Source organism: Lolium perenne, chromosome 4 (genome assembly GCF_019359855.2).
Source record: "Lolium perenne isolate Kyuss_39 chromosome 4, Kyuss_2.0, whole genome shotgun sequence".
Lineage (NCBI taxonomy): Eukaryota > Viridiplantae > Streptophyta > Magnoliopsida > Poales > Poaceae > Lolium > Lolium perenne.
Genome location: NC_067247.2, coordinates 184192170 through 184205220, shown reverse-complemented (window position 1 = coordinate 184205220; position 13051 = coordinate 184192170). Strand labels below are relative to the sequence as shown.

Genomic DNA, 13051 nt, shown 5'->3' with positions numbered 1-13051 from the left:
GGAGAGGAAGGACTTCATCGACAATGTACGTGTGACCGAGTACGGAAGTGCTACCGGATAGCAGCACCGGAAAGATCGTCTTCATCAACAATGAGATCTGATCTCGTTAAGGCTTTGAATCTTCGAGGGTTAGTCTCTCATCTATCTCATTGCTCCGATCTCATAGATTAGATCTTGGTTTTTTTCATAGATTGGATCTTGGTTTTATTCGTTCTTGCGGTAGATTTTTTGTTTTGTTTTACATGCAACGAACCCTACAAATCTTACCTATTCCCAACCTCCAAAATCCTAGAACCATGCGTGCATTCTATAAATTTATCTCCATCAAGATATGTCATATCAACCTCCAAAATCCTAGAAACATGCATGTTTTTGTAGGGAAGTCAATGAATCAGGTTGGTTGGTCGATGTGAAAAAGAAACATGATAAACAATATTCGGCTGAGGAAGATCGATGCTGGGAGTAGGATGTTTTATGCTTCTTTCTAGATTAATGCTTATTGTATTGGACACCGGGAACACATTAGAACAGTATAATATTTTGACATAAAGAAGTGTAAAATAGCACTATGAAGCATAGAGAAAATACATAAATAGAGTTGTTTGAATAGAACACACACACACACACAAAAATGCATGATAAATGTTTTGATCAGTGTAAATGAGAATTTGGAGTCATTATTAAAAATTCGTAAGAACAAGAGGCATGGAAAACTGATTAATGAGAATTGACTAGCACCGTTCTTGATCCAATTAGTTACAAAAGGTAATCTTTACAATATAAAGTCTACTTTGAACTGTGCATGTATCCCAGCCGTGTGAACTTGCTTGTCCCAATGAACTCAGTCACGGCTTTATTAAACAAAAGCCGGGCATGTAGACCTTTTACCTAAAAAAAGAAGTATGCAGGTATTGGATGAATAGCTTTGGTAGATTCCAATACTGAATGGATCTCAAAAAGAGCTAGCTAACACAAACAAGGTGTAGATTGCACTACAACACTGCAGAATGTAGGGAAATAAATAAATGCAAGTAGGTCGTGCATGTAGCCATGGAGTCCTACTCCGGTGCTCCCCCCCTAACACAAGTTAAAAGGTTATATTCTTTTTTTTTTGTTTTCCAACCTTAGGCCTGCTGACCCATATCCAGCCCATGTTTGTCCGTCTGTATACATACGGTATTTCCGTTCCTGATTTCGTGGGGTGACGTACGCGGAGACGTCTACGACCCTTTTTTATATGTCATGCCTATTCGGTACATGCACGTCATCGTAGTAGTACACTATACTTACATAAATAATCGTACAAGATAACGCGGGCCATACGGGCCTCTAGAGGGTCGTACGTACATATCAGATTTTTAAATTTTACGATCATATCCCCGCTTACGAAGGGGTATTAGAAGAGCTCAACCATTATTATTTATGACACAGCCTGAAATTTGCCGGGGGGGCAGCACCGGAGTAGAAGTGGTAGCCATGTACAGATAGGCTGAAGAGAATTCAAAACCCTAGTCCTTCTAAAAAGCGCTAGTAGCCATTGTTGGGAAAACTGTTAGAAGACCGGTTAACCCTTAATTGGAGATTAGCACACTTTTAATCGTGGCTTGAAAGTACGTAGCGGAATTAATGTAAACTACAGCACCACTTTATATTAACTTGCAGATCGTTGCTCGTGCCAAAAGAAAACATATGCATCAAACATATATGGAAAAAGCAGGACAGTCTTGGGTAGGGAGAAAACAGTCTCACGTGATCATAGAGATGTCTTGGGTAGGGAGAGATGTTCTCAGAACAGTTGCAACCAAATCAACACTCCGAGACACAAATCTTTTTTTACGTGAAAAACCTCTCAACTTAAAAGGAAAAAACCACGGGCCGAAACCACCCAAATCTTTTTTCACTATAATAAATGCGGATACAACAAGTTCTTCTCTAGAAAGCAGCACTAAAGGATGTCAGATATCAAGATACAAGCAGATGTGGTGTAGATGCTGGCTAGGTGTGGAGTACACTAAAACACTGCAGAATGTAGTGAAATAAATAAATTCAAGTAGATCGTGCATGTACAGATAGGCTGAAGAGAATCCAAAACCCTAGTCCTTCTAAAAAGCGCCAGTACCCATAATGCAGGATACTACATTCCTTCTAAGTCAATAAAATATTTACCTGCCACCTCAAAATAGAGATATCCATAACAGGATCGAATCCTCCGTCAGGCTAAACTCTATCCAAATGTCAACACGTCGGGGAAGATGAACCAAGCTAATTGAGCATCCAATGAGATCGATCCCACGGCGCGCGCATGCACGTTTACTCTCCACAGATGCTCATGTCAACTTTACCGTATCTCGTCATCGGCATCTATATCTCCTTTGCGCATGAAGGATCATCGTAATGTCTGGCTGGCTAGGTGTACAGCACAGTAAAGCACTGCAGAATGTATAGTACTGTACATTTTATTCGCGGCGTCGGACAGCGGCATGCCGGCATCAATCGACCGCAGCTCAGCGACGCTGTTTACACACGTCTGAATCTGATCCGGTAATGTTGCGCGCGGCGGGTTGGTCGGCGCAAGCAAAAAAGAAGGCAAAATATTCGGCTGCGGAAGATCGATGAGGCGAGCTTGATGGGTGATGCCTTCATACTTCATAGACATATAGATTCCCGATAAGGACTGCTTGCAAAGGTAAACTAGACGTGCATTGGTTTTGTGTCCAGCTGAAAGGTTTCAGAATTCAGAGGACGATCAAGCTTTGAGAGAAATGAAATACTAGCAGAATATTTGTGTAAGTCACTGACATCGATCTCCCACGGCCATAGATGCGATTAAGGTCCTGACTCCTGAAGACATGTGCAACGAATTAGGATTCATGGATAACTGCTCTTCCTTGACGTGATGTGCTCCTCTCAAGATATCAGGGGATGTCACACTTGTTGGGGCTGCATCTCGCAGCCCCTCTTCTTCGTCTACCTATCACTCTCTTTTGTCTCTCTCTCTCTCACAAGAACACATACCATGGGTGAACAAGAAAGACACACACGCACACACTCAGCCAAGGAAGAAAAAGAAGCTTTGCCCAAAACTCTCTCCCTTGGAGAAGTCGAAGGCTACATTGTTTTGTGCCCTCACGGCCTGCTTTTTCTCATTAACTGAATCAAGTATTTATACAAGAGTTTTGGACTTATCCACCAGCCACTAGCTAAATGCACTCACGCACTAACTAGCCACGACCACTTCTCACTCCTAGAATCACTCTAGTACACACGGTCTAACACTAAGACCACTTCTCTTGGTCACTAACGGACTCAAACTAGCTGATCACCGAGTCACTCTACTAGCTCACGTTTCAGCTCTTGGATGCAGCGCCGCATCGCACGGACGCTTTGCATCTCGCCTGCTTAGCCGCATCGCACGACCATGCCAGCATCTCGCCATGCACCCTTCTGAAACTAGCCTTGTAGGCATCTCACCTACAGCGGCATGACAAAACTGCAGATAACCTAAACTACATGTAGATAGATGGTTCACGTAAATTGATCCTCACTGTTGTTAGCTTTTAATCTTTATTATGTATTAGCATGTTTAGATTCATCTACTTCGTTTGCAATCTATGGGGTTAGTGTTGAATAACTTGTAACTACTCTAGCTATAGTTCAGGTCTTCTGCTGCAAGCATGCGCCTGCGTGCGCCTCTGCGTAGCAACTGTTAGACTCTCTCCCTCTCATATATGTACCTCTGTCAGCCCTGTGGTGATTGTACCGAATACAAGGATCGTTATCCAACTCTCTTCTTGGTATCAGAGCTTAGGACTCATGGCCAACCTCCCCTCTTCTTCCTCAACTCCGGCCAGCCACCTGGACACCGATCCGCACACTCCTATCCCCTCCAACATGCCCCGTGCTCCCCCAACCCCTCTCCACGGCGATCCCATCCATCTAGATCCCCTCAACCTGAACGGCATCTACTCCACCCTCCCAACCCTATCCACGGCCGCCACAACTGCTGTGACAAACAGGATCCAAACCCAACCGGCGCAAACCCCCTTCCAATTTCCCCAAATCAAGCCCCCCGCCCACCCAATTCTCGGGGTGCACATTCATGATTACATCAAATTTCAAGTCGACACCGCCGGATCTAACTTCTCCAAGTGGCGCCAGATTCTCACCCTTCTCATCACCATGTATAAGGTTGTCGATCACATCACCGAAGGGGCGGCCCCCAGCGCGCTGTCCGATGACTGGCAGGCTGTCGACATCCATCACTCCCTCTGGTTCATGGCGACGCTCACCGACAACCTGTACCGCCTCGTTCAAGGCGCTGATAGCCGTGCCTGCTCGACTTGGACCCGCCTCCATCGCTTCTTCCTCAACAGCGGCACCAAGCGGTACGCCTTCCTGAGCAAGGCCTTCCGCACCACCTCCCGCGGAGATATGCCGGTCTACGTCTACGCCAGCAAGCTCCAGGGCATTGCTGATGACCTGGCCGCCATCGGACGCCCGGTCTCCGACGTCGATCTCACGACTCAGTTCATTGACGGCATCGGCAAGAAGTTCAAACTTGAAGCAGCGATTCTCAAAGGGCCCGGGGCCCTGCCCTCCTTCGCTGATGCCTGTTCGCACTTCCAGCTTGCGGAGATTGATGCGGACGCGGAACAAGCTGACGCCGGTGCCCACTCCTACGCTGTTCACGGTGCCGGCCGCGGCGCTCCAACCGGCAGCGGCGTGCACACCAGCGGCGGCCACACCAACCAGCCGCGCATGCCCGGGGTCAGCCCCAACTACAGGGGGAAGAACCCAATCCCCGGGTACCGTCCTGCCACGCAGCAACCCCAGCACTACGGCGATGGCGGCCGTGGCCGCGGCCGCGGCATGGCAGGCGGACGTGGCACCGGTGACCACTCCAACTCTCGCGGCGGCAACCAACACCCTTGGTACGGTGTCTTCGCTCCCGTGGGCATGTCCTTGCCCGTGGGCACCCCGCCTCCGGCTCGCGCCTCGTGGGTGCCGCCCAACTTCTCTGGCGTTCTTGGCTCCCGGCCCGGCGCCCCCACGCAGGCCTACCCGGTAATGCAGTCACCAGCTCCCTCGGCTCCTGCGGCACCCTCGGCGCCCTCGTACCAGCTCCAGTACGCCTCGCCGGCCTACCAAACGCAATCGTGGGACCACAACACCATGCTGCAGCACGCCCCGAGCTACGGCTCCGCCTTCCCTGCATACGGCGGTGACTGGATCATGGATTCCGGAGCCACGTCACACGTCACCGGCACTCAAGGTAATCTCACCACCTCTCATTCCCCATTCGAGCTTAAATCACATCATATCATCGTCGGCAATGGTAAACGTCTGCCTGTGGTTGCTACTGGTACAACACAACTAACTCCCACACCTTTTTCCCTCAACAATGTTCTTGTTTCCCCTGATATCGTCTCCAACCTCATCAGCACTCGCTCATTCATTCGTGATAACTTCTGCTCCGTTGAATTTGATCCATTTGGCTTCTCTGTGAAGGACCTAGCAACTCGGAGACTCCTCATGAGGTCCAATAGCCTCGGCGACTTGTACCCCTTCTTCGGCAACAATGGCAGCTCCTCGACGACGGCGCTCTCTGTCTCCTCCGACCTGTGGCACCGCCGCCTCGGCCACCCCAGCTCCTCCACCACACCACATTTCCCTGCCGATCTGTTTACCCATTGTAATAGCAATAATTCTTCCCCTCCCCTTTGTGATGCTTGTCAACTAGGAAAGAGCACTAGGCTCCCTTTTTCCATTTCTCATTCCAAAGCTAGTGCACCGTTTGATTTAATTCACTGTGATCTTTGGACATCTCCCATCATCAGTTGTTCCGGGTATAAATATTATCTCATTGTGTTGGATGATTTTTCTCACTACTCGTGGGCCTTTCCCTTGCGTGCAAAATCCGACACTTGTGATGTGTTGATTCGCTTCTTCACGGTGATCTCTACACAATTTCATAAAACGATCAAATGTTTGCAAAGTGACAATGGCGGCGAGTTCCTCAACACTACCTTCCGTGCCTTTCTCTCATCTCACGGCGTTTCTCTCCGTCTCTCTTGCCCACACACCTCCCCACAAAATGGCCGAGCTGAGCGCATGATCCGCACCATGAATGATGTCACACGCACTCTCCTCTTTCAAGCCAAATTCCCTCCTTCCTTCTGGGTCGAGGCACTCCACACTGCCAACCACTTACTCAACATTCGTCCCTCCCGCGCTATTAACCATCTTACCCCTCACTACCTCCTCGACGGTGTTCATCCCACCTACGACCATCTGCGCACGTTCGGGTGTTTGTGCTACCCAAATCTCCTTGCCACCGTCGCTCACAAGCTTTCACCGCGCACCACTCGTTGTGTTCTTCTCGGTTATCCACGAGAGCAAAAAGGGTACCGCTGCTTCGACCTCTCGACCCGCAAAGTCATTATTTCTCGCCACGTTGTTTTTTACGAGGCCACATCGTCCCCTACAGCCCCAGCTGCCACACCGGATCCCATCCCTGCCACACGGATCAGCTCCGGATCCTGTTCCCCATCATTGGCCCTGGCCCCACCACCCACCGAGCCACTTGTGCCCAACCATTCCACGCCACCTCGCTCACCTTCCCACCCACTAGCCCCGCCACGCCCGTGTCCCGACGTGCCCCGCCTGCCCCACCCACCCACTTCGTCTGCTGCGCCCGCGCCCACCGAATCTCCACCAGCCAACGACCGCACGCCATCCACCTCGTTCCCATCGCCCGGGACCAATTCTCCTCGTACTGACGGATCTTCCTCGTACTGCCCCTCCGCTCCCGTGTCGCCACGTCAGCCTACACTCCCGCCCAAAGAAAAAATGGTAGATCCACCCAAAAACGACCACCCCATGGTTACTCGTGGCAAATCTGGATTCCTTATGCCATGCCACCATTTCGATCTCTCCGTCACAACACCACCCTCTCCCATTCCTTCGTCCTACCGAGCAGCCCTAAAAGACCCCCATTGGCATGCTGCTATGATGGATGAATTTAACGCTCTTATTCGGAATGACACGTGGTGTTTAGTGCCTTGTCCTGCAGGTGTCAACGTCGTGACCGGAAAATGGATCTTTCGTCACAAGCTACATGCAGATGGCTCTCTGGCCCGTTACAAAGCGCGCTGGGTCGTTCGTGGTTTCACTCAAAAAGCTGGTGTCGATTATGGAGAGACCTTCAGTCCCGTCTTCAAGCCTACCACAATTCGCGTGGTGCTCAGTCTTGCCACCGCCAAGTCATGGCCTATACATCAACTGGATGTCAAAAATGCATTCTTGCATGGTGAGCTCGCCGAGACAGTATATTGCACCCAACCCTCTGGATTTGTGGACTCCAACCTTCCCAACCATGTGTGCCGCCTCAACAAATCCTTGTACGGGCTCAAACAGGCTCCCCGGACATGGTTCCTCCGTTTCACCACCTTTCCCCATACACTTGGCTTTGTCTCCTCCAAAAGTGACACCTCACTCCTTGTGCTCCGCACCGCCACCACTACTGCATACCTCCTTTGGTATGTTGACGACATCATCCTCACCGCTAGCACCACCTCCACCCTGCAACACATCATTGATGCCCTCCACAATGAGTTCGCCATGTCTGATCTTGGGGACATTCATCATTTTTTGGGAGTCAATGTCCACCGCACTCCGCATGGCCTGTTTTTGTCGCAACAGCAGTATGCCTTTGAGATCCTCGAGCGAGCCAAATTGCTGAACTGCAATCCAATACCAACTCCAACAGACACCAAGTCCAAACTCTCGGCTCATGACGGGAAGCCGGTTGCCGATCCTTCCCTCTACCGCAGTTTGGTCGGGGCCTTGCAATATCTGACGCTCACCAGGCCCGATCTATCGTATGCTGTTCAGCAAATCTGTTTGTTCATGCACGACCCTCGGGAGTCTCATCTTCAGCTCGTGAAACGGATTCTCCGATATGTACAAGGGACATCTCATCTCGGTCTGCAACTGCATGCCCAGTCCTCTGATGACCCTATTGCTTATTCCGATGCCGATTGGGCGGGCTGCCCCGATACGCGCAAATCCACCTCTGGGTTCTGCGTTTTTCTCGGCAACAATCTGGTGTCCTGGTCCAGCAAACGCCAGCAAACTGTCTCCCGTTCAAGCGCCGAAGCGGAATACAGAGCTGTCGCCAACTGCGTCGCGGAATCAGTTTGGCTCCGTCAGTTGCTGCGCGAACTCCACCAACCTGTCCCTCGAGCCACCGTGGTGTATTGCGATAACATCAGTGCAACATACTTGTCGGCGAATCCCGTTCAGCACCAGCGCACGAAACACATTGAAATCGATCTGCATTTTGTTCGGGACAAAGTGGCTCTCGGCGAGGCTCGCGTTCTTCATGTCCCAACAGGCCTGCAATATGCTGACATCTTCACCAAAGGGCTTCCCACGTCCGTGTTTCAGGAATTTCGCTCCAGTCTCAATGTTCTTCCCAGCCCAGTTTTGACTGCGGGGGGTGTTGAATAACTTGTAACTACTCTAGCTATAGTTCAGGTCGTGGACCGCTTCTGCTGCAAGCATGCGCCTGTGTGCGCCTCTGCGTAGCAACCGTTAGACTCTCTCCCTCTCATATATGTACCTCTGTCAGCCCTGTGGTGATTGTATCGAATACAAGGGTCGTTATCCAACTCTCTTCTGTTAGACGTCTCTAACAAAACCAGTGGACAAAACGTCTTCAACCACCAAGATTCGAAACACACATAGCAACGATACATGTTTCCTGTTTTCTAAATTAAGCTTTATTTTCTGGGACATAGTTCAACCACTTTGTATATATGTCATGTGGTTAGCTCTTGTTTTACCTCAACTTGGTTGGTTCAGTTGTCTTGCTTGAAGTTTTCCATTATTTCGTGATTATTTTTCAGAGTGGATTATAAATATGTTCAATACAAAAACCAAGTTGGTCTGCGTAATGCTGCTGAGATGATCTGTTTGGAATGCCTGAACAACACAACAGAATTCTCTGAAGTATTGCTTAAAATAAATACTTTGAGGAGTTGGAGGCTTGGAGCCCCAGGACTCCACGAGAAAATTCATAAGAACCGATTGGCCTGACGGAATTCTGGACCGTAAAGGTGGTGGCTTAAAGGAATGATGCATGACAAGAAGATGAGGATTATTCATCATTTCGATCTCTATCCGAATATCATCCAGGCGTCCGGTAATGCAGCCGGTGATCGTCTTCAGACCGCGGTGTCAATCGCAGGCTGGCGACACTGTCTAGTGTCCACTGGCCACACATGTACTGAATCTGATGCGGCTGGTTGGTCGACACACACGAAAACCATAAACGGATGGCGACACATTAGGCTGTGGAAGATCGATCGCGCGAGCCTCAGAGATCAATGGCCTGCTAGATATATATGACTGTTCCTGATAAGGACGGCACGGCAAAGGTAGACGAGATGTTTCTTAGGTACTGGAATGTTTCAGAGAGTTTAGACTTTGAGAAATATGTAGCATGCATTGCATGACAGATATATATCAGTGATAGTTAAAACTAACTACTATCACACCCCGTAAAGTGCAGGAGAACATTGTAATTAACGTGCTTGCCATGTTCTAGCTGCGCAAGTTTCGGATTTTGCTTCTGGACTATAAGCACGTCTAAGTCTGACCAGTCCCATATCTCTCGAAATAGGCTTTCGCCCCGCTATATTAATATAGCAACACCGATACAGATAGAGACCACCGCTGGGGCAAACAGCACATCAAAGCCCAAAAGGAAACATAAGAAGAAGAAAAGAGAAAAACAACGTCGTCAAAGCCGGATCGACGAAAACAGTGATGATCCGCAACCGCTGCGCCCTCCGGAGAATTCCCACCACGATCTTGGCCCTCCGAAGCGCCGCATACCAAAGCAGCACCTTCAAGAAGGGATGCGACGATGACGACGCTGCTGCCCGGACAGAACCTAGGGTTTCCCCCGATATGCGGGAGGGTTGTGGGTAGGGGGAACCCCGACGCCCCTCAAGAAGGAAGGCGGCGCCCGCGAGCGTCACCGCGTCGGTGTCGGCCATCCGACAAGGATTTCTCCCGTCCCCCAAAGAACCACGACCCGGACACTCCATCGCGCTCCGCCAATCTTGCCGTCCACCAACGCACGCCACCACGATCTTGCAATCACCATTGCCATCTCACCGTGGTCCAAAGACGACGACCGATGAAACCGGGAGGAGACAACCCGAGTCTAGGAGGGTCTGGACAGCAGCCACACGGGAGGGCACAACCTCCACCGCCAACCTGCGGCGACAGACCGGACGCAGCTACCGGAGCATACCAGGCCCCTCTGGCCCGGCCGAGCCCGGCGGGCTCGTGAAGCTCCCGTGGCCGCGCTGCAGTCCGCGCGCCGCCGTCCTAACCGTCCCTAGCCGGAGCAGCCCATCGGCCGCCGGGAGCAGACGCACCAGATCTGGCCCGTCCAAGCCCAGATGGAGCCCGAAGGGCCCGGATCTGGGCCAGGAGGCGCCGCCGCTGGCCTCCGCGCCGCCTCGCTGCCAAGTGGCCGCGCCGCCGCCGTCGAACCACCCGGAGCCGAGCCACCTGAGGAGCGCCGCCGCCGGAACCTTGGCCACCAAATCGCACCGCCGCCGGACGAGGGAGCCCCCGCGCCTCCCCTCCATGCGCGCGGGTAAGGGCATGGCCGCCGCCGCCGGCACCGCGCGGGCTTTGCCCGGCGGCCTGCGCCGACGGCGGCGGTGGGGGAGGAGGAGAGGCGGCCTAGACGCTAGGTTTCTGAGGTCGCCCCGAGTCCGCCCGCGGGGACGGACGGGGGACCAGTCCCATATAGCAAGTCCCAAATCCCAATGAATGCTTTTCTACAGCTAAGAAAATCTATGCAAGTCAAATGTCAAGCAGGCCTGGTCATAAGCTATTTTTATAAACAAAACGTACAGAAATCTTCTCACACGAGATTTTGCAAAAGGTCAACTGATGAGCAAATATTCCAATGTTCCATGGGCCCTCTTGAAGACCAACAGCATATTTCCTTATCCAAAACCATCCAACCTTTTGCATGTGCTGTGGACTTCAATTAAAAATATGTTCTTTTACAAAGGAACAAAATCTCTCTATCTTCCATGAATTACAGAACCTAATTTCTACTTATTCATGTGTGTGGCAAATAATAGCAAATCCTTTTGTCCTATATATAAAAGGCAAGCCACCCCAGCAGCATCAAACCACAGCAACAAACACGCCACCCAGCTCTTCCAGGTAATCTCAGCTAAAGATATACAACGAGACTAGCTGCAACCTTGTGATCACCATCTATACTCATGGACCAAGTGACGAAGCTGGCGTCGGAACGGGCGGTAGTGGTGTTCACGTCGAGCAGGTGCTGCATGTGCCACTCCGTGACGTCCCTCCTCACCAACCTCGGCGTCAACGTGGCCGTGTACGAGTTGGACAAGGAACAGCGGGGCAGAGAGATGGAGAGAGAGCTGGCCAGGAAGCTCGGCCGCGGTGCGCCGATAGTGCCGGCGGTGTTCATCGGCGGCACCCTCGTCGGCGGCACCAATAGAGTCATGGCACTGCACCTGGCCGGTGAGCTCGTGCCCATGCTTAAGAACGCCGGCGCTCTCTGGCTCTAGTGAAAGAAGAACGCTTGCATGCCAACAATGCAATGCTTGCATGCCAACAATGCAATGAAATAAGAGTGCTATATAAAAGAAGGTAAAACAGAACACACGTAGAAGGCCAGGTTTTTTATTATCCTGTTCCGACTGCCTAGAGAATATATGTGCTCTTGTAAAGGATTTGTTTACCTGCTCATGGACTTTTTTTTTTTTGAACAAACTGCTCATGGACTTGAGCTTGCTTATGTCGTTATTACTCAGCTCTTTCACAGATAGTGAATTTTGTTTTTGAAAAACATAGTACAAACGCAGACGTTCACATACACGAGCATACACACTCCTATGAATGTACACACGCATATCCTATCTCTGTGAGCACATCCGGAAGACTGAGCTGGCGGATAGGATCTTAAAATTGACGAAGTCACCACAGGCGCCTCGCTGTCGATGGGAACGTTGCCTCCCACTGAATGAATATTTCGTCTTTATAAGACGCATGGAAATTAAATCTGGAACTTGAATCTCACCCAACCTTAGGTTGGTTCTCCACAGATAGTGAAATTTGTTCATAGTGTATTTGAAGTTTTGTTGTCAGAAAAAATACAAAGTTTCCACTACCTACGGAGAAATGGGGAGGGGGAAACGGGAATCAATAATCATATTCAATGCTCAGTTGGCACATCTGGAGTCTGATAGAAGTGATTTTTCTACAGCACACCATCGATATGTTACTTGCACAGTCATGAAGCTGATGGAGGTTGTATACCACGTACAACAGGCTCAACATAATTATGAGAAGGTCTAAATTAACTATTTAAGTTGTCGAATACTCGTCAGGCTCCAATAGCTGATAACACATTGTTACGATGACGAAGAAATAATTACCTATGAGAATGGCATTTGATTGGTAGAATTCAACCATACTAAGCTTTCTCCTTAGCATATATAGAGCTTGAGCGTATGATAGTATGTCTAACAGTTAAAATGTATTACTCAAAAAAATCAAGCATTACACCCAGCCTCTGCATAATTAAGATGCACACACCCGTTTGAGTATCAATTCTGAAAATAAATAAATTATAAAGGTTGACAAAAGGAGCCAACTAGACTAAGTTTCGTTGGCTTCAATTTACCCAATATGCAGCCACCCATGTTGGAAACTAAACTCCGTGGCCGTGTTCTCCAATCGTGTAGATACCTCTATAAAAAGATCTTGGTCCTCCAAGCGTTGAAGTGGCGACCATGAACGGAGCAAAGCCGTACATCGGTAAATGACCTGCATAAGAGAAGAATTCTTGTCATTCAAAACCTTGCCATTTAACCAATTGTGAAATATATTTGCAATGCTACGAGGTGGGTATAAGGTAGACCCCCGAATGATTGATCATATAGATCTAGCAAACCGACGGTTGAAAAAAAATATGTTTTAT

At 49.8% G+C, this 13051-nt stretch overlaps 1 protein-coding gene across 1 annotated transcript; it reads left to right on the top strand.

The window, feature by feature from the left end:
- The first annotated feature begins 11212 nt into the window (after positions 1-11212).
- On the top strand, positions 11213-11809 carry LOC127348743 (glutaredoxin-C10). Its single transcript, XM_051374663.2, has one exon. It carries the CDS (start codon positions 11322-11324, stop codon positions 11634-11636), a length of 315 nt encoding a protein of 104 aa, XP_051230623.1. The 5' UTR covers positions 11213-11321; the 3' UTR covers positions 11637-11809.
- Positions 11810-13051: the final 1242 nt, after the last annotated feature.

Bases quoted from the DNA above. Each gene is read 5' to 3' on its own strand.
- LOC127348743 (XM_051374663.2), top strand. From the start codon at position 11,322: ATGGACCAAGTGACGAAGCTGGCGTCGGAACGGGCGGTAGTGGTGTTC.